Below are 24,282 nucleotides of genomic sequence, written 5' to 3'. Positions count from 1 at the left end.
TCGGATTGCTTCCCAGGGCAGCCTGAATTTCCTCTCCCCGGGGGCCCCAGGCAGGAAGCGGCCTCTGGGTTCGCGCTCAGCCCTAATGAGGGCAGCACTTCAACGCCGACCGACCGTGGGTGAGAGCTGAGCTGCAACGAGTTTATCTTGATTTCTTCCGGACCTGGGACTTTCCCTTGCTCGGCCACAAACAGTCCCTGCCCTCACTGCTGGAGGAATCACAAGAACTACCACTAAAACCTGCCGTGCTGATGTCTGGCCCCTCAAACCCCCTTTCCCGTCCCTGCTGTCATCTTGATACTCCCCTGCCCTTCGAGTACACTCATCCAGGGCAGCAAGGAGTGCTCTGAGAGCAGACAGGCACGGTTTCGTGCTTATTCATCATCACATGCATCCTGCAAGGCGCTGTGTGTGTGTGTTTGCAGCCGCGGGGCTGCGGTCGGGGCTGCTTTTCCTGGCAGGAGCTCCGGGGGCTTTTCCCGGGCTTTGCTGCTGGCACAGAGGGCACTGCCAGGGCTGGGGGCTCAGAAACACCTGCGGGATGGGCTGCAGGCAGATGTGCCACCTGCTCACAGCCTGGAATCCCAATTTGTTTGGGTTGGAAGGGATCTGAAGGATCACCCCGTTCGTGCTGCGGCAGGCAGGGACACTTTGCACTGCTTTGGCTTGTGGCCTGTGATACCCGCAGGAATCAGCCCCAGCACCTTTCCTTGGGCTCAGCCCCAATCCTGGGCCCTGTCACCCGCAGGGAATCAGCCCCAGCGCCTTTTCCTGTCTGTGCGGGGGCTCAGCTCCTGTCCTGGGCGCTGTCACCCCCAGGGAATCAGCCAAGCACCTTTCCCTGGGCTCAGCCCCAATCCTGGGCCCTGTCACCCCCAGGGAATCAGCCCCAGCGCCTTTCCCTGTGTGTGTGAGGGCTCAGCCCCAGCCCTGGGTCCTGTCACCCCTCCAGGGGCTCCGTCCCCCTCTCCCGTCACTCGCCCACCGTGCTCGGACCCCGCACCCGTCACCCCCCCCCGGGTTCAGCCCTGTTCCCTTTCCCGGCACCCCCAGCCCGAGGGGCTCAGCTCCAGCTCCCTCCGTGCAGGGTCCGCTCCCAGAGCCCCTCTGGGACCCTCGCCCCGGCCCTTCCCCTCCCTCCCCTGCCATGTCCGCTCCCAGAGCCCCTCTGGGACCCTCGCCCCGGCCCGTCCCCTCCCTCCCCTGCCATGTCCGCTCCCAGAGCCCCTCTGGGACCCTCACCCCGGCCCGTCCCCTCCCTCCCCTGCCATGTCCGCTCCCAGAGCCCCTCTGGGACCCTCACCCCGGCCCGTCCCCTCCCTCCCCTGCCATGTCCGCTCCCAGAGCCCCTCTGGGACCCTCACCCCGGCACTCACCCCGGCCCTTCCCCTCCCTCCAGCCAGGGGAGCAGCGCGGCCCCCCCGCCCCGCAGCCCAGCTCCGACGGCCGGGGCGGGCCGGGCGGGACAAGGGGCTGTCCCAGGGGCCGTGCCCGCTTGCACCGCACCTCCTCCTCCTCCTCCTCCCGCCTTGCTCTCTCCGAGCGAGGGGACAGTCACCACGGGCAGCCGCGGCGCGGTGCGGTGCGCTCCGTCCATCCATCCCATCGCATCCATCGCATTCCATCCCGGTGCGGGGTTCAGTCCCATCGCGGTGCGTGGGGACATTCCCGGCGGAGCGGGGCATCCCTTTGAGCGCATCCCGGAGCGGGGCAGTCCCATGGAGGCCGAGGGTTACCGCTGCCGCAGCAGCCGCCACATCGAGAGCGGCCAGTCGGCCGTGCCCAGCTCGGTGCTGTTCTCCGCCGGCCTTTTGGGGAACGTGCTGGCGCTGCTGCTGCTGGGCCAGCACCGCCGCCGCTCCCGCTCCTCGCCCGGGGGCCGCCCGCCGCGGGTCTCGGCCTTCTACGTGCTGGTGACAGCGCTGGCGGTCACCGACCTGCTGGGCAAGTGCCTGATCAGCCCCATGGTGCTGGCAGCCTACGCCTACAACCGCAGCCTCAGCCAGCTGGGGCCGCCCGTGCGCGGCGAGGAGCAGCCGGGCGTGCTGTGCCAGCTCTTCGCCTTCCTCATGGCGTTCTTCGGGCTGGCCCCCACGCTGCTGCTGCTGGCCATGGCTCTGGAGTGCTGGCTGTCGCTGGGCCACCCCTATTTCTACCGGCGGCACCTGACGCGGCGGCTGGGCGCGGCGCTGGGCCCGGCGGCCGCGGGGCTGTGCGCGCTGTTCTGCGCGCTGCCGCTGCTGGGCTTCGGCGAGCCCATGCAGTACTGCCCGGGCACCTGGTGCTTCATCCGCATGGCCGGCGGCGGCCCGGGCCGCCTGGGCTTCCCCGTGCTCTACGCCAGCCTGATGGGCTTGCTGGTGCTGGCCATCGTGGCGTGCAACGTGAGCAGCATGCGGCAGCTGTACGGCATGGCCCGCAGGCAGCCCCGCCGCGGGACGGCCCCGGGCCCCGCCGCCCCGCACATGGAGGAGCTCGATCACCTCGTCCTGCTGGCGCTCATGACCGTGCTCTTCACCGTCTGCTCGCTGCCGCTCATCGTGAGTAATCCCGGCAGAATCGCGCTGCCCCTGCGAGGGAGGGTGGGGGGAGATGCTTTGGGTCGGTCAGTGCGTGGAATCCTTTGGGAAAGATCCTGTCCGCAGCACCGTGCTGTGGCAGGGTGGTTGGATTGATGATTTGGCTCCCTTGGAGTAGTTCCCCACCCTGTCCATAGGGGTCAGGCACGCTGGGATCACCCCATGCCGCAGCGGGTGGTTGGGGCATTAATCCATTTGGAAAAATACCCTTTCTTAGCACCATCTCCTGACAGGGAGGTTGGATTGATGATTTGGCTCCTTTGGAATAGTTCCCCGCCTTGTCCATGGGGATCAGGCATGCTGGAATATCCCTCCACCAGCCCCTGCCCGTGGGAGCCTGGGTTGTTGCTTTGGCTCCCCTCAAATTCTCATCACCTCAGGGGTTGGTCGTTGCATTAATACATTTGGAAAAATGTCCTTTCTTAGCACCATGCTCTCGCAGGGAGGTTGGATTGATGATTTGGCCCCCTTGGAATAGCCCTCACCCTGTCCATGGGGGTCAGGCATCCTCCCCACCAGCCCCTGCCCCTAGGACTGTGTGTGGCTGCATTGGCCCCCCTCAAATTCTCATCGCCCCAGGACTTGGTAGGTGCATTAATCCATTAGGAAAAATATCCCTTAGCACCATGCTGTCACAGGGAGGTTGGATTGATGATTTGGCCCCCTTGGAATTGTTCCCCACCCTGTCCATGGGGGTCAGCATGCTGGAATCACTCCACGCCCCATTGCTCGGTGCATTAATCCATTAGGAAAAATATCCCTTAGCACCGTGCTGTCACAGGGAGGTTGGATTGGTGATTTGGCCCCTTTGGAATAGCCCCCACCCTGTCCATGGGGGTCAGGCACCCTGGAATATCCCCCCCACCAGCCCCTGGCTCCACTCTCCCATTCTGGGAGGTTCCCCACCCTCGACACAAGCACCACATCCCCAGTCCTCAATTTATCGAAATTAATTAAATAAATTAAATTCATTTAATAATAACAAACAAACAAATAAAACAATCAATTTTAATTAAAGATTATGTCAGATAATTACTTTGTCCCCCCTCTGAGTGTCCCCCACCCTATCCCAGGGATCTGAGTGTTGCTTTAACCCCCATGGAATAATGTCCAACACCCATCCTGGGATGGGGGAGTTAATTAATTGCTTAATCCCCCTGGAATAACCCCAACAACCCCACCACCCTGTCCTGGGGGTTGATTTATTACTCAAATTTCCTGGGAATATTTGCCCCCCACCCCACTCTGTCCCAGGCAGGGTCATTCCATTGCCCCTCCCTGGAATACCCAATCCAAGCACCACATCCCCAGGGCTCAGCTCATTGGTTTAACCCCCTAAAACAGCCCCCCATCATCACCTCTCTGTGCCAGAGGAGTTGGAGGGGTCAGTGAATTATTCCAGTCCTATCTGAGTGTCCCCTCCCCATCCCAGTTTGCTGCTTTAACTCCATTGGAATAACATCCACCCCATCCCATCACCATCCCTCTGTCCCTCTGAGGGTGCCTCTGAGGGGTTTAAGGTTTGGAAGGGGGGTGTCAGTTCCTTGCATCAGACCCCTTAATAACCCCCTATTCCCGCCCTTATCAACCCTTCAAAACCCCCATTCCCACCCTTATCAACCCTTCAAAACCCCCATGTCCACCCTTATCAACCCTTCAAAACCCCCATGTCCACCCTTATCAACCCTTCAAACCCCCCATTCCCACCCCTACCACACCCTTCAAAACCCCTATTCCCACCTTTATCAGACCCCTTAATAACCCCCCATTCCCACCCTTATCAGACCTTTCAAACCCCCCCTTTCCCACCCCTTATCAAACCCTTTAAAACCCCCAGTTCCCACCCCTATCAGACCCTTCAAAACCCCCCATTCCCACTTTGTCAACCCTTAATAACCCCCTGTCCCCACCCTTACTAACCCTTAAAAAACCCCCCATTCCCACCCTTATCAGACTCCTCAATAACCCCCCCAATTCCCACCCTTATCAGACCCCATCTCCACCCTTATCAACCCTTCAAAATCCCCCATTCTCACCTTTATCAACCCTTCAAAATCCCCCATTCTCACCCTTATCAACCCTTCAAAATCCCCCATCTCCACCCTTATCAACCCTTCAAAATCCCCCATTCTCACTCTTATCAACCCTTCAAAATCCCCCATCTCCACCCTTATCAACCCTTCAAAATCTCCCATCTCCACCCTTATCAACCCTTCAAAACCCTCCATTCCCACCCTTATCAGACCCTTCAGAACCCCCCATTCCCACGCCTATCAGACCCCCCAATTGCCCCCCATTCCCACCCTTATCACCCCCTCAGTAACCCCCCCATCTCCACCCCCGTGTCCCAAAGCTGCTGGGCAGATCCAGCTCCCTGTGACCACCCCAAAATCCTCTCACTTCTTCCCCAGGGATGGGAGACCCCCGGCAGGAGGGACCCCTCTGTGACCCCTTTGTCCCCCACTCCTGGGTGGGATCCTGCACTTCCACCTTTCCATGGGACAGATCCTGCACTTCCACCTTTCCATGGGTGGGATCCTGCACTTCCACCTTTCCATGGGACAGATCCTGCACTTCCACCTTTCCATCACCCTCTGCAGGCGGAGCTGGAGCCACAGGCGGGGCCACCCCAAAATCAGGGTGGGAGCTGTGCATGGGTGACAATTTCCACATCCTCTTCCTGTCACCTCTGGAGCCACCCCATGAGGTGGCAGCCACCCACAGCCCTGGCACAGCTGGGCTCAAACTGGTTTTGTCACCAACCCAGGCTGAATCCCTGCTGAGTTATCCAATGGACGCTGGATCCCATTTCCATGGCAAGGGGATCAGCACAAGTGGGGTGCCCCAGCCTTGGGGACAGAGCAGCACTTGCTCTGTGGTTGATGTTGTTGGATGATTCCTTCATCCATGAAGAATTCCTGGTCACTGGGACCACATTTCCACCTCCAACATCCTTGTCCTGATAGGATGTGCTATCCCTGAGCCACAACCATCCCTGATCCAGCCCCACTCCCAGCTGCATCCACAACCCACAGTGACCCCCTCAGTAACCCCCCATTTCCATCCCCGTGTCTCAAAGCTGCTGGGCAGGTCCAGCTCCCTGTGACCACCCCAAAATCCTCTCACTTCTTCCCCAGGGATGGGAGACCCCCGGCAGGAGCGACCCCTCTGTGCCCCTTTGTCCCCTGATGCCACCCATGGGCTTAAAACTCCTTTTGCTACCCTGGGATTATTTTTGCCCGCACCACAGCACGACCTCCTTTAATTGCCTTCCCTAACTTCTCCCATTTCGTGGATATTTATTATTTTTTCCCCCAGATCCGTGCCTACATGGGCGCCTTCGCCGCCGATTTCAACGAGAACGCCGACCTGAGCGCGCTGCGCTTCCTCTCCGTCAACTCCATCGTGGACCCCTGGGTGTTCATCATCTTCCGCACCTCCGTGTTCCGCTCCTTCGTGCGCCGCGTCTGCCGCCGCCTGGGCTCGCGCAGAGCCTCCCTGTCCCCCCGGGGCTCCGCTGACAGCCGCTTCTGTCCCCGCCGGACAACCCCGCCGCCGCCCGGCATCCCCTGAGCCAGCGCCGCCACGCGCCGCGCGAGGATGAGGAGCGAGCCTTCGGCCCCAGCCCTACCCTGGAGCATCCCGAGGTGTCACAGAGTGGTGGCAGCGCGGGGACAGCGTCCAGCTCGCCGTGAAGGGTTTCTGTGCCCTGCCCAGGTTGTGGTTTTGCCCCAGAGAGGATCCGGGATCTGCTGGGGTGTGGGGATGTTCCGAGCCGCAGCGATTTGTGGAGGGGCTGGGGAGAGCCCAGCTCCAGGAAGGCAGAGGGGCTTTGGAGTGTGGTTCAGGAGAAGTGAGGGTGTGTCCCTGTGGAATAAAAGTGGTTCAGTGTTTTCATCACCTTTGGCCTGTGCACGATCCCATTCCGTGCCAAGGAATGGGTTTGGGGTGTCCCCAGACTGGGTGAGGAGCAGGAGGCACTCTGAAATTCCAGCAGCAATTCCTGGTGTGAGGAGGAGCTGGATGCAGGTGGAATCCCTCCCTTGCACACCTGGAATCCCTGCCCAGGGTCTTCCCTATTCCCAAGGCAGGGCTGTGGTTTGTCCGCCCTTATCTCGCTCTCCTCTGCAAACTCCGAGCACTGATGTTGCATTTGTGCTCTCAGCTGTACCTGTTGTGCTGTAATTATTTAAATTCAGTATTTATGACTGTCCTGAGCCTTAATGAGAGCAGTAATTGAGAGAACACAGAGCCTGGCGTGCAAGAGGGCAATCCTTTTAATGGGAGATCCATTTCCTCTCGACCACAGGTTGAATTAAGTACTGGATCTAATTTTTGCCTTAAGTGACCATTTAGGCCAAAAAAATCACGATGACCAAGTGTTGAGTGCCCTTGGAGGAGACAGAGGGTATTTCTCTCCTCTGTTTAGCTAAGCCTTGCAAGGTGTAGCCGTGTTCCTGCCTGCTCTCACGTGATGTTTACTCTTGATGCCAAACAGATTCTGCTTTTGAAGGAAAAATATCTTGGAGTTTTTGGAGGTGACCTGCTGGGCTTGGCTCTGGCTGTTGCTCCCAGCTGGAGAAAAGGGCAGAGCTGCATTTGGGGATGTTTTGGGGGCACCTGTGAGCTGCCAGCTGGGTGCCTCTCCTTGGGTTTTTCCGAGGAGAAAGAAGGAAACGAGGGTTGGTTCATGGATTGGTTTCATGTTACTGGCATGGTATTGACTTGGAGATGGCTCACGTGGGGCTGCAGAGTCAACAGCTCCCAGCCTGCTCCGTGGCTTTCCTGGGACCTGTTCCACTGCAGCCAGGTGAGATAACAGCCCTGGAAAACTTTGTTGTGTCCCTCTAAACTGGGATCTCCTTCCCCCAAATGTCTCATTCCCCCAAATGTCTGCTCCCCCAAATGGAGCAGGCATGGCCAGGCTGGGAGAGTTTGGTGTGGGATCATGGAATGGTCACTGAGGTGGGATGAGATTTCCAAGGTGAGGGCATTGTGGGTGTGCAGGGCATCATCTGCCCCTGGTGCCTGTGAGGATTCACCCCTGGAGAGGCCCTGGCCCAGGAAAAGTCCCAGTCCCAGGAAATTCCCTGCCCCATGACGTGTGTGTTTGGATCCCAGGGTAACCACCATCCATGGAAATCAGTCATTAAACCAACACAAACCAAATCATTGTTCTTTATTAAGGTGCAAAAATAGACTCCCCCTGAGCCCTGAGATGATGCAAACACCTCATCACTGACCCATCCATGATTTTATCATCTCAGGAAATAAACCATGGAGCCACGAGTGACCTCCCCATCCCTGCAGCATCCCTGCACATCCCCGCTCCCTGGCTGGCACCACACATTTCCCAGTGACCTTGACACGCTCCCCTGGCTGGAGCAGCGCTTTTAATCGGGATCCTGCCCTTCCTGCTGTGGGAACAGACTCGGAGTCTCCAGCCCGGCGCTGCTGCTGCCTTGGGGCGAGCCAAGCGAGGGTTGGGCTCCAGGAGGATCAATCCTCGCTCCCGGCTGCTCCCGGGGCTGCCGTGTCCCCGTCCTCGCCAGAGATGGCAGCACGTCCCCAGCCAGGAGGAGCCGGGAGCCCAGGGATGTTCTGCACCCCAAGCTGCACCCTTGGGCAGCCCGCTTTTCAGTGCCTCACTCAGAATTCACAGAATCACAGAATTCACAGAATTACAAATTACAAAATCACAGAATCCCAGAATCACAAAATCACAGAATCACAGAATCACAGAATCCCAGAATCACAAAATCCCAGAATCACAGAATCCCAGAATCACAGAAATCACAGAATTCACAGAATCACGGAATCCCAGAATCACAGACTCACAGAATCACAGAATCAAAAAATCCCAGAATCACAGAATCACAGAAATCACAGAATCACTGAATCCCAGAACCACAAAATCCCAGAATCACAAAATCCCAGAATCCCAGAATTCACAGAATCACAGAATCACTGAATCCCAGAATCACAGAAATCACAGAATCACAGAATCCCAGAACCACAAAATCCCAGAATCACAGACTCACAGAATCACAACATCCCAGAATCACAGACTCACAGAATCACAAAATCACAGAATCACAGAATCACAGAATCACGGAATCCCAGAATCACAGAATTCACTGAATCCCAGAATCACAGCATCACAGCATCACAGAATAATGAGCTTAGAAGAGACCTGTGAGATCATTAAGTCCAACCTGTGCCCTCACACCTCACCCAGACTACAGCACCCAGTGCTATGTCCAGTCTGTTTTTAAACACATCCAGAGATGGTGATTCCACCACCTCCCTGGGAAGAGCATTCCAATACTTTATTATCCTTTCGGTGAATTTTTTTTTTTTCCTAAAACATGTACAGTTTGAGGCTTCAGGAGTTATGTGGAAGCTTAGATCCCCTCCTTACCGAGTCTGGGAACGATCAAAGTAAAATGAAAATATAAATTAAATAAGAATTGGAATGAGAAATCCCGACAGCGCGCGGGTTGGTTGCAAATGTTGCTAAATAGGAGCCGAAAAAGCTCAGGGGACTTTTGTGGAGCTCTCCCTCATCCCTGATCGCATCCTCCCCCAGGCTCCTGCAGTGCTCAGTCATTGCCCTGGGGACCCCTCCGAGCCAGCCTGGAGTTCCCCAAGGGCTGGACCTGGTGCTAATGGATAAAGAGACGATAAAGGGATGATAAAGAGACAATAAAGCGAGGCTGCTCAGCTCCACACCAGCGATGCCCTCTGGGGGCTCTTTCATGTCCCTGTCACCCTCCAGCCCTGCCCTGTCCCACGCTGTCACTGCTGCCACCAGCATCCCCTCTCCCCGCATCCCGCTCCTTTCCTGGACGTAAATCACACTCACGGTGTTTTGTTGGTTTTTTTTTTTTTTTCCAGCTCATGAAATCCAGACACAACTTTGCTCAAGCTCATTTCCCGACAAATTGTTTCACTCTTGCAAACAGCTCATTTTTTATTTTATTTTTTTATTGCCTCCTGCGTTTTTCAGCTGTTGTGGAAGCAGGGAGATGCCTGGGCAGGCAGCAGTGCCAGGGCTGCCAGCAGCCAGCCCAGGGGTGCCTTCCTCTGGTTTTTAACCCATGCACCCCAAACCTGGCCCAGTGCTCAGCCCTGCTTGGCCAGGGTGGGCACTGAGGCTGCTGGAAGCTCTGGAGCATGAGATAAAGGGTGGGAAGGGTTGGAAGAGAAGTGTTGTGTGGATTTGTTAAACACAAGTCAGGATTGGGGTTTGGTTCAGAAGGGATGAAATCCACTCACCACAAACAGGTTTGGTTCAAAATGAATGAAATCCACTCACCATAAACAGGTTTGGTTCAAAAGGGATGAAATCCACTCACCATAAACAGGTTTGGTTCAAAAAGGGATGAAATCCACTCACCATAAACAGGTTTGGCTCAAAAGGGGTGAAATGCACTCACCATAAGCAGGTTTGGTTCATAAAGGATGAAATCCATTCACCATGAACAGGTATGGCTCAAAATGGATGAAATTCACTCACCATGCTCTGGAGCATGAGATAAAGGGTGGGAAGGTTTGGAAGAGAAGTGTTGTGTGGATTTCTTAAACACAAGTCAGGATGGGGGGTTTGCTTCAAAAGGGATGAAATCCACTCACCATAAACAGGTTTGGTTCCAAAGGGATGAAATCCACTCACTATAAACAGGTTTGGTTCCAAAGGGATGAAACCCACTCACCATAAACAGGTTCCCTACAAAAGGGGTGAAACCCACTCACCATAAACAGGTTTGGTTCAAAAAGGGATGAAATTCACTCACCATAAACAGGTTTTTGTTCAAAAGGGGTGAAATTCACTCACCATAAACAGGTTTCGTTCAAAAAGGATGAAATCCACTCACCATAAACAGGTTTGGTTCAAAAAGGGGTGAAATCCACTCACCATAAACAGGTTTGGCTCAAAAAGGGGTGAAATCCACTTACCATAAACAGGTTTGGTTCAAAAAGGGGTGAAATCCACTTACCATAAACAGGTTTGCATCAGAAAGGATGAAATGCACTCACCATAATCAGGTTTGGTTCAAAAAGGGGTGAAATCTTGTAGGGAAAACAACGCCAACAAACCTTGGAAGGATGTATGAGGGGCTGGAGTGTGTCCAGGGAAGGGAATGGAGGTGGGGAAGGGTCTGGAGCCCCAGGAGAGGCTGAGGGAGCTGGGCAGGGGCTGCAGAATCCCTGAGGAGCTGGGCAGGGGCTGCAGAATCCCTGAGGAGCTGGGCAGGGGCTGCAGAATCCCTGAGGAGCTGGGCAGGGGCTGCAGAATCCCTGAGGAGCTGGGCAGGGGCTGCAGAATCCCTGAGGAGCTGGGCAGGGGCTGCAGAATCCCTGAGGAGCTGGGCAGGGGCTGCAGAATCCCTGAGGAGCTGGGAAGGGTCTGCAGAATCCCTGAGGAGCTGGGCAGGGGCTGCAGAATCCCTGAGGGAGCTGGGCAGGGGCTGCAGAATCCCTGAGGAGCTGGGCAGGGGCTCAGCCTGGAGCAAAGGAGGCTCAGGGGCCCTTGTGGCTCTGCACAAGGAGGGGACAGCCGGGGATTTGGGGCTCTGCTCCAGGGAACAGGGACAGGACAAGGGGAAACAGCCACAAGCTGCACCAGGAGAGGTTTAAGTTGGATATTGGAGAAAATTTCTCTGCCCAGGGCAGTGGTGGAGTCCCCATCCCTGGAGGGGTTTAAAAGCTGTGTGGATGTGGCACTTGGGGACAGGAGTCAGTGGTGGCCTTGGCAGTGCTGGGGGAATGGTTGGACTCAATGTCTTAGAGGACTTTTCCAACTTAAATAATTCTAGGGTTTGATATGGCCCTCGCTAGAGGCAGGACTGGAGCTAAACATGGAAGCAAAGGGAAGAAAACAAACACTTCCCAAGGCAGGACAGATTGTACCAAGCAGTCTGTTCCTGGTTTCCAGCACACAAGGGGGAATGAAAAAAAAAACCAAACAAAAAAACCAAAAGCCCAGCAATTTTCCTATTATTGCAGAAAAAATCCCATCAGAGACAACTGTCAGTGGAGAAGCCTGAAGCCCCAGAAGGGTATTTAAGGCTCCATTAAGCTGCCAGGAAAATGAGCTCCAGAAGGAGCCAAAACCCCTTCCTGAGCTGTGACAGGGAATGCCAGAAAGGAGTGGGAGGCTGGGAAAAGCCTTGGAGCACCCTACAGCGTGCCTGCTGCTGGGAAAGGGCTCTGGATGGGCATCCTGCAGCTGCCTGCGTGGATCAGGGCCGGGCTCAGCCCCAGCTGTGTGGTATAAGTGCATACAATATGGCTCTACGCAGATATTTACAGTATGTATTTCGATGTATTGATTAGTAGTGGTGAATATGTATTTCGATGTATTGACTAGTAGTGGTGAATATGTATTTCGATGTATTGATTAGTAGTGCTGTGTTAACATTTTAAATAGATGTAGTCTTGTAATTAGAAGGTAACTTTTGTAGTTAAAATAAGAACTATGCTAGTGGGATTTTTTTCCTAATAAAGGAATGAAGCACTCGCAGCAGATAGCAGCCACAGGACACCTAAATCTTTCAGGAAAAGGAATTTATGGCCTTCTTATCAGAAGAAACGAACTTCTTCCCGCCTGGGTGACGCTGCTAGGATTAGAAGGGAGAAGTTAAAAATGAACAGACAGAATCCTGTGTTTGAATAGAATTTATGCATCATGTATGAAGTGTATGAATATGCAATGGGCTATTGTTCTTAAGAATTAATCTTTTGTGAGCAGGGGTCCTTCTTCGGGCTCGTGCTGCCCAGAGAAGGTACCCGGACATCCGTAACCCTTTGTTTTTATTGCCCCATATTGTCCTAATTCAATTTGTCCAAATTGTTATTACTCTTATTGTGTTACTATTTTTATAACCATTTTATTACTATTAAACTTTTAAAATTTTAAAAACGAGTGATTGGCGTTTTGGGAGGCACAAAGGAGGCTGAACCTGTGCCAGGTGCCACCCAACCCTCTGGAATCAAACAGGATGGCTCCCACCTGCAGATGTGTCCCTGTGCTGGGGTGCTCTGCTGGATCAGGGCTGGAAGCAGGATTTAAAGAGCTCCTGGGATGTGTTTTCCTGCTGGTGAGGTGGTCTGGGATGGCTGAACACCACGCCCTCCATCCCACCATTGATCCGACCATGGGAACAGAGCTGGGGCCGTGGCTTTGCTCACCGCCAGCCCTCCGAGGAGCCCTTGGAGCTGAGTGAGAGCAGAGAGCAGAGAGCAGAGCCAGCCCGGGAGTGGCCCCTCGGAGATGGAGGTGCTGCCACAAACCGCAGCTCTCCGGCCCTGGAGCTTGTTGCGCCCCGAGTTTCCTTTGCGAAGTTCCTGTTACAAAAGCGTGGGTTTTAAAATAACAGCCAAGGCCACCGGTGGGGCTGCAACCTGCTCGGTGTCCCTGCTGGAGTCTGCCCTGTTCCTGAGGTGTGCAGAGAATAAATTAAATATTAAATTGTTACAGCTCTTGGGGCTGCAACCTGCCGTGTCCCTGCCCCGCTGCAGTGTTCCACTGAGGTGCAGGGAGTTGTGAAAAATGTGTATTTTATGATTGGCTTTTCACAAATATTAAAATGAATGTTGGGTGTGTTGTGTTAGAAAGTGATGCTGTGTTAATTCTTTTAAGTAGTGTGTTAAATAGTTTTAGGTTATAAAAATTGTTAAAATAGAAATGATCCTATGTAGGATACCTTTTTTAAAGAAAGGACTCGCAGTGAGATAGCAGCCACAGGACACCTGAATCTTTCAGAGAAAGAGAATTTATTGCTCCATTATCAGGAGAAATGAACTTCTTCCTGCCTCGAAGGTGCTGTGAGGATTCAGAGGAAGAAGCTGACACTGCCCAGCCAGAATCCTGTGTTTGAATGGAATTTATGCATCATGGATGAGCTGTATGAATATGCAACAGGCTATTGTTTTTAAGGGTTAATCCTTTGTTAACGTGGGTCCTTTTTCGGGCTCATGCTGCTCAGAAAAGGTACCCTGGACTGTCCATAACTCTTTGTCTCTATTGTCTCATATTGTCCTAATTCAAATTGTCCAAATTATTATTACTCTAATTGTATTACTATTTTTATAACCATTTTATTACTATTAAACTTTTAAAGTTTCAAAAACAAGTGATTGGTGTTTGTCACAGAGTAAATTAAAAATTAAATTGTTACAGCTGTCAGGACAGCCCCAGGGCCACAAGAGGGAAAAGATTTTTTTATTCTGGAAGTTACCTGTGAAGAAGTAAAGGGAGATTGAGTGAGGGTTGGTGTCCTGAAGGATGGAGGGGGCATCTGAGGCCACTGGGATGGAGCGTGTGGATTTCCCAGCCCTGAGTGTGTCCCAGGTTGGATGAGCTTGGAGCAGCCTGGGATAGTGGAAGGTGCCCATGGCAGAGGGTGGGACTGGATGGGCTTTGAGGACAGGGTGCACCCCTTGGGGACCTCTGATGGCATGCAGGAGATGAGGACAATGGGGACATGGCCTGGTGCCAGCTATGGGCAGGGAATTCTCCGTGGGCTCCTCTGGAGCAATGGGAATTGCCCTGCACAGCTCAGCTGGGCTCGGGGGGTTTGGGGTTGGTTCTGGAGCACCAGGACTGGAGCTGGCCCAGGGCACCCCCGGGACTCTCTGACCACCGAGGGGCTCCTGGAGGGCACCGGGATCCGGGATTGGCACCGGGACACGCTGGGGCTCCATGGCATCCCAGGAGCCACACCGGGACTGCTGGAGCCGTGCCGGGATCGGCCCTGAGCGCTGCTCCCGGTCAGCCCGGGGCTCCTGGACCGGCACCGGGGCTCCTGGACCGGCACTGGGGAGGATCGTAAGAGACGCTCCCGCTCGGGCAGCGGGGCTGGGCTGCCGGCCCGGCACTGGGGCTCTCGGACCGCACCGGGACTGGCCGTGTCCGGGACGCCCAGACCGGTACCAGGACTGGCCGTGTCCGGGGCTCTCAGAACGGTACCGGGACTCTCAGACCCGCACTGTCACTGGCTGTGTCCAGGGCTCTCACACCGGTAGCGGGACTGTCTGACCGCACTGGGACTCGCCGTGTCCGAGGCTCTCAGATCGGTACCGGGACTCGGCGTGTCCGGATCTCCCGCACCAGTACCGGGATCGTCGGACTGCACCGGGACTGACCGTATCCGGGACTCCCAGACCGGTACCGGGACTAGCCGTGTCCGGGCTCTCACACCGGTACCGGGACTCTTAGACCCGTACCAGAACTGGCCCTGTCCAGGGCTCTTAGAACGGTACCAGGGCTCCCAGACCGGTACCGGGACTGGCCGTGTCGGGGGCTCCCACACCGGTACCGAGACTCTCAGACCCGCACCGTCACTGGCCGTGTCCGGGACTCCCAGACCGGTACCGGGTCTCGGTCGCGTCTGGAGCTCCCAAACCGGTACCGGGACTCTCGGTCGGGCCAGGCTCGGTCCGTGCGCGTTGCCCGCCTCCGCTCCGTCCGTGCCCGTGAGCGCTGGCCCGGGGCGGTGCCGGGGCCCGGGGCGGTGCCGGGGCCGGTGGGCGGGCGGGGCGGTGCCGTCGGGGCGGGCGGCGCCGGTGCCGGGGCCGGGGGCGGCAGCGCAGTCGGGCGTGCGGCGATGAACGGGACGGGCCGGGCGGACGGGAGCGCCGGGGAAGCGCTGCCGGCCGGGGCTCGCCCGCTGGTCAGCGCCCTCATGTTCTCGGCCGGGCTCCTGGGGAACCTGCTGGCGCTGGCGCTGCTGCTGCGGGGCCGCCGCGGGGCTCGGCAGCGCCCGCCCGCGCTGTTCCACGTCCTGGTGCTGGCGCTGGTGGTCACCGACCTGCTGGGCACCTGCTCCGTCAGCCCCTTGGTGCTGGCCTCCTACCACCGAAACCTCACCCTGACCAGCCTGGCCCGCGGAGGGCACATCTGCCTCTACTTCGGCTTCGCCATGAGCTTCTTCGGCCTCGCCACCATGCTCATCCTCTTCACCATGGCGCTGGAGCGCTGCCTGGCCCTGGGGCGCCCCTACTTCTACGAGCGCTTCCTGAGCCCCCGCACGGGCTTGGTGGCCCTGCCGGCCATCTACACCTTCTCGGCCGCCCTGTGCTCGCTGCCGCTGCTGGGCTTCGGGCGCTACGTGCAGTACTGCCCCGGCACCTGGTGCTTCATCCAGATGCACCTGGAGCCGCACCGCAGGCTGGACGTGGCCTTCTCGCTGCTGTACGCCACGCTGCTGCTGCTGCTGATCGTGGCCGTGCTGCTGTGCAACCTGAGCGTGATGGCGAACCTGGCCCGCATGCACCGCCGCGGGCAGAGGAGCCGCAGGGTGGCCGCCCCCGAGCAGCCCCGAGGGGCCGCGGGCTGCGGGCGGAGAATGTTCTCCATGGCCGAGGAGATCGACCACCTGCTGCTGCTCTCCATCATGACCATCACCTTCGTCATCTGCTCCCTGCCCTTCACGGTGAGTGGCGCTGGGTGCTCTCTCTCCCCAGCGCTCGCTTTTCTGTCTTGGCCTTTGTAAAGCATCCCCCAAGTCTGCTGGCCAGATCTCGAGGGTTGGGGTGAAAGCTTGGGAGAGCACAGCTCAGCCGTGAGCTTGGCAATTTGCACATCTGGGGAGTGGGGGAATCACTCCCTGTGTCCCCAGGGCCAGGAGGAGGATGGGATGGGGTGTCAGGATCACAGGGGGCAGAAGAATGGGCTGGCAGGAAGATGGTGTGGCAGGAGAATGGGATGATAGGAGAATGGAGTTGCAGGAGGATGGAGTGACAGGATGGGGTGACAGGAGAATGGAGGGGCAGGAGGATGATGTGGCAGGAGGATGGGGGGACAGGAGAATGGAGTGGTAGAAGGATGGTCTAACAGGAGAATGGGGTGACAGAGGATGGGGTGACAGGAGAATGGAGTGGCAGGAGGATAGTCTGACAGGAGAGTGGGATGATAGGAGAATGGAGTGGCAGAAGGATAGTCTGATAGGAGAATGGAGTGGCAAGGAGAATGATGTGGCAGGAGCAGAGGTGCCTCCCACCCCACAGAGGCTCCAAGGCCGGGCCGTGTGGCTCAGGCAGGGTCTCCTGGACCACACATCATCATCACTGAGATTCCCAGGATCCAAGAACTCATGGTGGAGGTATGAGGGGTGGCAAAACAACCAATTGCACTTCTAGAGAGGGGATGAAGGAGCTGCCCTGGGCTGGAGGCAGTGGATATCCGTGCTCTGTGGGATGAGTTATCTCAGATTTCTGTGGACAGAGCTGGAGATAAGGGAGGCTGTGCCCACCTCGCTGTCAGAGAGAGGTTTCTGCTCCTCTGCAGCAGCGCTGAGGCGCTGGCACAGAGCTGGGAGATTTCTGGGAACAGAGATCTGGCACGGCAGCCACAGCACGTGGCATCCCGAGGGACGTCCCCACATCCCGTGCCCCATCCGTGCACGAGGCTGCCAGCAGGAATCCAGGATCCAAACAGCCAAGTGAAGAAGGGGAGAGAGCGAGTGCCCTGCCTCTGTCTGGGCTCTGCCCTCCCAAGGGCCACTTCTCGTCCATCCAGGTGCTTTTCCAGAGCCCGGGTGTGTGAGCCCCCAGGGCAGGAGATCAGTTTGGTCCCTTTAGAAGTGACCCCAGCAAGGCTGGGAGCACAGCCAGGGCTAATTTCACACTCCTGGTGTTAAATAGACTCTGCCTTCCCTTCATCCTCCCTTGCTTTCCCTAAGGGAAAAGGAAATAACCACAGGATACGGCCAGGCCAGGGTTTTAGAACAAAGAAATAATGTTCAGATGCTCGTGAGCATCCCAGGAGCCTCAACGCCCTGGGAGACTCCAGCTCCTGACCGTGACCCCAGAGATGATGGGCAGCCCTTCCCGTGTCCCAGAGCAGCCCTGGGCTGGCTGCTGTGCTCAGGAGGAGCGCAACCCCTGGCTGGGCAGGGCCCTGAGAGCGTGCTGGGGGCAGAGGGGCTGGGAAAGCAGCCCTGGCCGGGCTCCCATGGGCCCTGTGGGGGCAGATGTGGCCTTGTCCAGAGCCAGCTTCCCTTTTCCCACCGCCCCGCCGCCCTGTGGGGCCGCGCTTGGCAGCGGCTCAAACCCAGCTGCCTCCTCGGGGTGACACTTTCTCTCGTGTCCCTGGAGCAGCCCAGGCACACACAAACCCCTCAGGCCGGGAATTCCTTCCCCAAACCCCACCAGAGCCGGGAAATGCTGCGTGCGGTGCCATCGCAGGGTGGTACCCGGGGGATGCCGCGCAGGGCAGCGATGCTCCAGGGATGCTCCAGGGATGCTCCAGGGATGCTGCCAGCCCCATCCCTGCTGTGCCCAGCCCCAGCGAGGGGGTGGCGGTGACCCGAGTGAGTAAGGGGGGCTGAGTCACCTTCCAGGAAGCCCCGCGGGCTGCGATGAGTCGGCAGGGCAGGAAGGAGCGGCGGGGTCGCGGCGCTCATCCTGCTCATCCTCTGCCTCCGTGGTGTCCCACGGTGCTGCTGCCGTGTGGTCTCAAGGTGAGAGACACCAGAGACACCAGAGACGCCACTTCCTCCAGCAGCTCGGGTCTGGCCGTGCCTCTGAACGAAGGGCTGGCTTGCATTTAAAGTTCATTTAAACCCACACATCGCCGGCCAGGGGTGAATGTTCAAGTCACAAACGGGACGGGGCTGCTGGGAGCGTGCCTTGAGCTGGTTTATTTTCCAGCGTCTCGTTACATGGTTGTTGTGAAAAACGCCAATCACCTGGTTTTTCAAAATTTTTAAAGTTTAATAGTAATAAAAGGGTTATAAAAATAGTAACACAATTAGAGTAGTAACAATTTGGACAAATTGAATTAAGACAAAATGAGACAATAAAAACAAAGAGTTACAGACAGTCCGGGTACCTTTTCTGGGCATCACGAGCCCGAAAAAGGACACACGTTAACAAAGGATTAACCCTTAAGAACAATAGCCTGTTGCATATTCATACAGCTCATACATGATGCATAAATTCCATTCAAACACAGGATTCTGTCTGGTCTTCATCACCTTCTCCCCTCTGAATCCTCACAGCGCCTTTGAGGCAGGAAGAAGTTCGTTTCTTCCGATAAGAAGGCCATAAATTCTTTTTCTCTGAAAGATTCAGGTGTCCTGTGGCTGCTATCTCAGTGCAAGTCCTTTCTTTTAAACAAAGCATCTTACATAGCACAGTTTCTATTTTAACAATTTTTATAACCTAAAACTATATTTAACACAGTACTTAAGAAAATTAATACAGCATTGCTTTCTAACACAACACATATAATATTCATTTTAATATTTGCGAAAAGCCAGTCATAAAATACATGCATTTTTCACAGTCATGACAATGGGAAGATGCCCTCAGCTCACATCCCAGAACTTAATGTTACAACTTACTTTAGAAGTTTTTTGGCCAATCCCACAAAGCAAAAGCACATTGACAGCAGTTCCATCCAACCACTGTAAGCACAGGTACCTTTGGTTAAAACAATGCTTGCTTATTTCAAATGCAATACCTGCTTGTGAGCCTTACAGAGCTCCATTATTAAGCTTCAAACTTCCTAATATCTCACTAGATAAAGTTTTCTGTAGCTTAGGGAGTTATTCTAGACAAGTGTTAGTACACAGACCATTGTTCTATTTGTCCTTGCTTTTCTATTTTTTAAACAATTTTTCTGCTGACCAATCTCATGGCTACTGCTTAGCTCCAATCACAGTTCTGCTGTCTCTGAGGCCTGCCTTTTGCAGCTTTCCCAAAACCCTCTGATTTTATGGATTCCCACACCACAGAGTCAGCATATTTGCTGTGACAGCCCAAATCACCCCTAAAGAGGTGCCTGGGGGGGGGGGGGGGGGGGCAGATCCTGGGAGCCCAAACTCGGGATTGTTTCTCCCTGTGATTTCTCCGTGGTTGAGGGAGGTGATTGTGAGACCCCCCTGCAGGGCTGTGTCCAGCTCTGGGGTCCTTCCAGCACAGCAGAGACCTGGAGCTGTTGGAATAAATCCAGAGGAGGCACCAAGCTGATTGAAGGGATGGAGCAGCTCTGCTGGGAGAATTGGGATTGCTCACCCTGGGAAAGAGAAGGATTTGAGGTCACCTAATTATGACCTTCCAGTACTTGAAAGGAGATACAAGGAGGATGGAGACTCTTTACAAAGGCCTGGAGTGACAGGATCAGGGAGAAATAGATTCAGAGAGGACACAGAGGAGGTTTAGATGGGAAATTGGGAAAAATTCTTTGCTGTGAGGATGGTGAAGCCCTGATACAGGTTGTCCAGAGAAGCTGTGGCTGGAAGGGCTCCAGACCAGGCTGGATGCAGCTCCTCCAGGCAGCACTGACAGAACCAGAGCACACAGGCTCAAGCTGTGCCAAGGGAAATACAGGTTGGATATCAGGGAAAAGGATTTTACAGAAAGAGTGATAAAGTTCTGGAATGGCTGCCTGGGAGGTGGTGCAGTCCCCATCCCTGGGTGTGTTTAACAAAGCCTGGATGTGGCACTGGGTGCCAGGGGTGAGCTGAGCTGTTGGGGCTGGGCTGGACTCCATGATCTTGAAGGTCTCTTCCAACCTGGTCATTCTGTGAGTTCTGTCATTCTGTGAATTCCATGAATTCTGTGATTCTATGAATTCTGCCAATTCTGTCAATTCTGTCAATTCTGTGATTCTGTGATTCTGTGAATTCTGTGAATTCTGATTCTGTGAATTCTGTCATTCTGTAAATTCTGTGATTCTATGAATTCTGTGATTCTGTCATTCTCTGATTCTATGGATTATGTGAATTTTGTGATTCTGCAAATTCTGTCAATTCTGTGATCCTCTGAATTCTGTCCTTCTGTGATTCTGTGAATTCTGTGAATTCTGTCATTCTGTCAATTCTGTCATTCTGTGAATTCTGTGAATTCTGTCATTCTGTGAATTCTGTGAATTCTGTCATTCTGTCAATTCTGTCATTCTGTTCATTCTGTGATTCTGTGAATTCCATGATTCTGTGATCCCGTGAATTCCGTGATCCTGTGAATTCCGTGAATCCTGTGAATCCCGTGAATTCCCTGGATATGCCTTGGCTGAACCCCGCCTAGCAGGACAACAATAGACCGAAACCAGGCCGTTTCTAACCTCCTTTTCCCGCCCTGATCCCACAGATCCGCGCCTACGTGAACAAGCTCAGCGAGGCACAGGGTGACCACGGCCTGGACCTGCTGGCCCTGCGTTTCCTGTCCATCAACTCCATCGTGGACCCCTGGGTGTTTGCCATCCTGCGGCCGCCCGTGCTGCGCCTCATGCGCTCCGTGCTCTGCTGCCAGCTCAGCCCCGCGGCCCCCGGCGGCCACGCCGTGGCCTCTGCTGTCACAAAGCTGCCAGCACGGCCACACCTCTGTGGGCAGTAGGTCCGGGGGGATGCGGCCTCCTGATGGGCGGTTCTGGGCCCCTCGGTGTGGGAAGGGTGTGGAGATGCTGGGGAGCGGCCGGAGGGAATGAGGCTGGAGAGGGGTTGGAACACAAACGCTGTGAGGAACCCCTGAGGGAGCTGGGGGTGCCCAGCCTGGAGAAAAGGAGACTCAGGGGTGCCCTCATCACTCTGCACAGCTCCTGAAAGGTGCCTGTGCTCAGCTGGGGCTGGGCTCTTTCTCCAGCAGCACTGACACAACCGAAGGACACAGTCTGAAGCTGTGCCAATGGAAATTTAAGTTGGATATGAGGAAAAAGTTTTTTACAGAAAGAGTGATAAAGTTCTGGAATGGCTGCCCAGGGAGGTGGTGCAGGCCCCATCCCTGGGTGTGTTTAACAAAGCCTGGATGTGGCACTGGGTGCCAGGGCTGAGTTGAGCTGTTGGGGCTGGGTTGGACTCCGTGATCCTGAAGGTCTCTCCCAACCCAGGGATTCTGTGAATTCTGTCATTCTGTGAAGCTCTGCCAGCCTGGGCCAGCTGGGGCTGGCTCAGGTGTCACCTGGGGAGTCACTGTGGCCTCTCACAGGGACAGAAGTGCAGCAGGACGGGGTTGGAAGGGCTGGCGAGTGCCTGGGGTTGGAAGGACTGGTGAGTCCCTGGGTGCTGCTGGCGCCCTCAGGGCTGGAGGAGGGCTCAGCCCTGCTGGGGAGAGTTGGGGGTGAAGCTTGGGGGGTTTTGTTGTGACCCCATGGCTGGGGGGTGTTGGGAAGCAGAGGTTCCAGCTGCGCTGCCCAGCAAGGTCTCCGTGGGGTTTTGGGATGCACAGCTCCTGGAGATGGGGCTGGGTGGCTGCAAACACCCATCTGTGCCCCCAGATCCATAAGGATTGGGAAGGAGAGGAAGGGAGCAGAGTGTCATTAAAAAATCCCCATTATTTTAGGCTGGTTGCCTAAAGAAATGCACTTTTTCAGGGCCAGGTCTGTGTGCTCATGTCTGTCTGTCTGTCTGTCTGTGCCACAGCCCTGAGATTTTAGGCACTGGTGGGTCCCTGAGGGGCACCAAAGTACTAAAAAAGCCAAATTTTGGTACTTCCCTGGTGCTGTGATGGAGCAGAGCAGCCCCTCCTCAGCACCCATTTGGAAATTCCCTTTGGAAGAGCCAGCAAAGGGAATAAAAAACCTGACCAGGGAATGGCCACAGCCATGAGCTTCAACCACATCCAGGGTGGTGCTGCTGGTGGGGTTTGGGTTTGTCCTTGATTGGGACAAATATTTATTTAAAATAAAACCCATTAAAAATCAATAAAAGCAAAAAACCATCTGCAAAACCATCCAGGTTTTGAAGTTGGGCAGCACCCTTCAACACCACTATTTTGTTTTTCTGGGATTCCTCTTGCTCTTTGAGACTCCAGGATGGTTCCCACTGGGATGAGGAGCGCCCAGCTCCACATCCCAAGGCCACCACTGCCATTAGGAATTTTCTTGTGGCTCCCATTTGAGGAACACCCCACACACCCAGTGGCATTTGTGCAATTCCCAGCGTGGGATCTCATTTGGGAGCTGCAGCTCTGCTCAGGGAGCCCAAAAGTGCCGAGATTTGGGGCTTTTCCGTGGCTTGTGAGGCAAGGTGATGTAAAAATAATTAAAAAAAAAGAGTTATTATTTAAATATTTAAATAATAAATGTGTCTCAAAGGAGTCTGCTGAATCATGTGTGGGTTTGTGCTTGTGATGCTGCTCAGGGTAGATCAGGCTCCTGGAGGAAATGTGTTGGATGTGGGATGAAACCACGGGAATGGGGGGAGAGGCAGCAGGAGAGGCTGGCAGGGGGAATTGGGTGCCTCCAATTTCCTATAAAGTGGCAATAAAATGCATTTTACAGATGTAGAATTACATTTTTTTAACAGAGCAACACAATTTCCTCCCCATCTCTGAGCTCTTCCCTCAAACCTGCCCATCCCACAGGCAGGGAGAGCTCCCACCTGTTATCAAAACACCACCCCCAAAAATACCCACCCTAAAAAAGGCAGGGTTGAGGTCACTCCTGTCAGGCTGCCAATGCCCACAGGAAGTCTCCTGGCCTCCCAAATGCGTGTGGGCAGATGTCAGGCAGGGGCTGCTCTTGCTCAAATGAGTTTTTGGCAGCACCCCGTGGCTGGGAGGCTGTGGAAGTTTAGGAATAGGTTTTCCAGATGTGCCTGCCCCATGGGGGTGAAGCTGGGGCGCTCCCAACGCCCATGGAATGTCATTAATCCCGGTGCCAACCTTGGGAACACAAATTTGGCACCATCCCACCCAGCCCTGGCAGGGCACAGTTGTCCCTTCATTCCCAAATGATTCCCTCAGCAGGAGGAAAAGCAAATTCTGGGCTCAGTTTTGGGGCTCCCATCATGGCTCAGGGTGTGCTCAGCTGGAAAAGGAGCCAAAAATCTTTAGGAAGAGCCTTTGGGTCCTTGAGCTTTATTTATCTGGATGGTCATGACCTGCTTGCTCGCGCTGGAATTTCAGGACCAGTTGCCCAATTCTCCTCTAAGCCAGAGGGAATGGCTGCCTGGAGTGCAAAATATAGACCGAAAAATTTTTTAAAAATGGGAAAAATGTTGGAAATGGCAAGGAGGTTGCATCCTGCAGGAATGTGGCAGGGTGGGAGGAGAGCCCAGCAGGAGCTGTGGCACAGCCCAAGGGCAGGATTCTCCCAGAGTCCAAGGATTCACTCCTGCCAGCCCCCAGCTCCTCTGCTGACCACTAATTAGCAGTTGCTGGTTTTTTTGGGAGGTTTATGGCTCCTCATCAGGAAATTCAGCATCCATCCCCTGGGATTGGCTTTCTGCTGCAGGAGAGGCACTCTCCCAACCATCAGGGCATCAGTCCTGGCAAGGATGGCTCAGGGAAATCATTTGGATCAAATTCAATGCCAGAATAAAAGGTATATTGCAAGGAGAGGAACCCCTTAAACCTGAGTCCCTTGGCCAGGACACATCCTGAGCTGCTGGCCAGGGATTACACCCAAGCTCTGGAATCCAAAAACTCCTCCTTTCTCTGCTTCCAAAGGAGAAAAGGGCCTTCAGCAGAGCTCTGTGAGGACAGGAGGACTGTGAATCTCTGCATCCTGAGCCATGAGCCTGCACAAAATGCTGCTTTTATTAACATCACGCAGGAGCCTTTGGAAAAAGCAAATTAATTTTCCTCTCATCAGCTCCCTCAGCGTCTGCTCAGCTCAAATCCACAATGACAAAGTTTCATTTCATTGTCTGTGCCGGCCCTTAATGAGTTTTTTATTCCCACACCGGAAACCTGCTGGCCCAGGGAAGCTCCAGGCAGGTCTTTAACCCTGCATTTCCAGCTGGGAATCTGCTGC

The 24,282-nt window shown here is 55.0% G+C and overlaps 2 protein-coding genes across 2 annotated transcripts; both read left to right on the top strand.

Moving 5' to 3' along the window:
* Window positions 1–1,718: 1,718 nt before the first annotated feature.
* On the top strand, window positions 1,719–6,152 carry PTGDR (prostaglandin D2 receptor). Its single transcript, XM_054286697.1, has 2 exons — window positions 1,719–2,540; window positions 5,898–6,152. The coding sequence occupies exons 1-2, from the start codon at window positions 1,719–1,721 to the stop codon at window positions 6,150–6,152; spliced, it is 1,077 nt and encodes a 358-aa protein (XP_054142672.1).
* Window positions 6,153–15,190: 9,038 nt separating this feature from the next.
* Window positions 15,191–20,924, top strand: PTGER2 (prostaglandin E receptor 2). Its single transcript, XM_054286903.1, has 2 exons — window positions 15,191–16,018; window positions 20,679–20,924. Exons 1-2 carry the CDS (start codon window positions 15,191–15,193, stop codon window positions 20,922–20,924), a joined length of 1,074 nt encoding a protein of 357 aa, XP_054142878.1.
* The last annotated feature ends 3,358 nt before the right edge of the window (window positions 20,925–24,282 follow it).

Source organism: Melozone crissalis, unplaced genomic scaffold (assembly GCF_028551555.1).
Source record: "Melozone crissalis strain CALT ecotype California unplaced genomic scaffold, PUWL_Pcris_2 ptg000056l_1, whole genome shotgun sequence".
Classification (NCBI taxonomy): domain Eukaryota; kingdom Metazoa; phylum Chordata; class Aves; order Passeriformes; family Passerellidae; genus Melozone; species Melozone crissalis.
This window is presented reverse-complemented; position numbering and strand designations above follow the sequence as displayed.

Coding starts and splice junctions, on each gene's coding strand:
- PTGDR (XM_054286697.1), top strand. CDS start 1,719: ATGGAGGCCGAGGGTTACCGCTGCCGCAGCAGCCGCCACATCGAGAGC. Junction 2,541..5,897: donor TCTGCTCGCTGCCGCTCATC/GTGAGTAATCCC, acceptor TTTTTCCCCCAG/ATCCGTGCCTACATGGGCGC.
- PTGER2 (XM_054286903.1), top strand. CDS start 15,191: ATGAACGGGACGGGCCGGGCGGACGGGAGCGCCGGGGAAGCGCTGCCG. Junction 16,019..20,678: donor TCTGCTCCCTGCCCTTCACG/GTGAGTGGCGCT, acceptor CTGATCCCACAG/ATCCGCGCCTACGTGAACAA.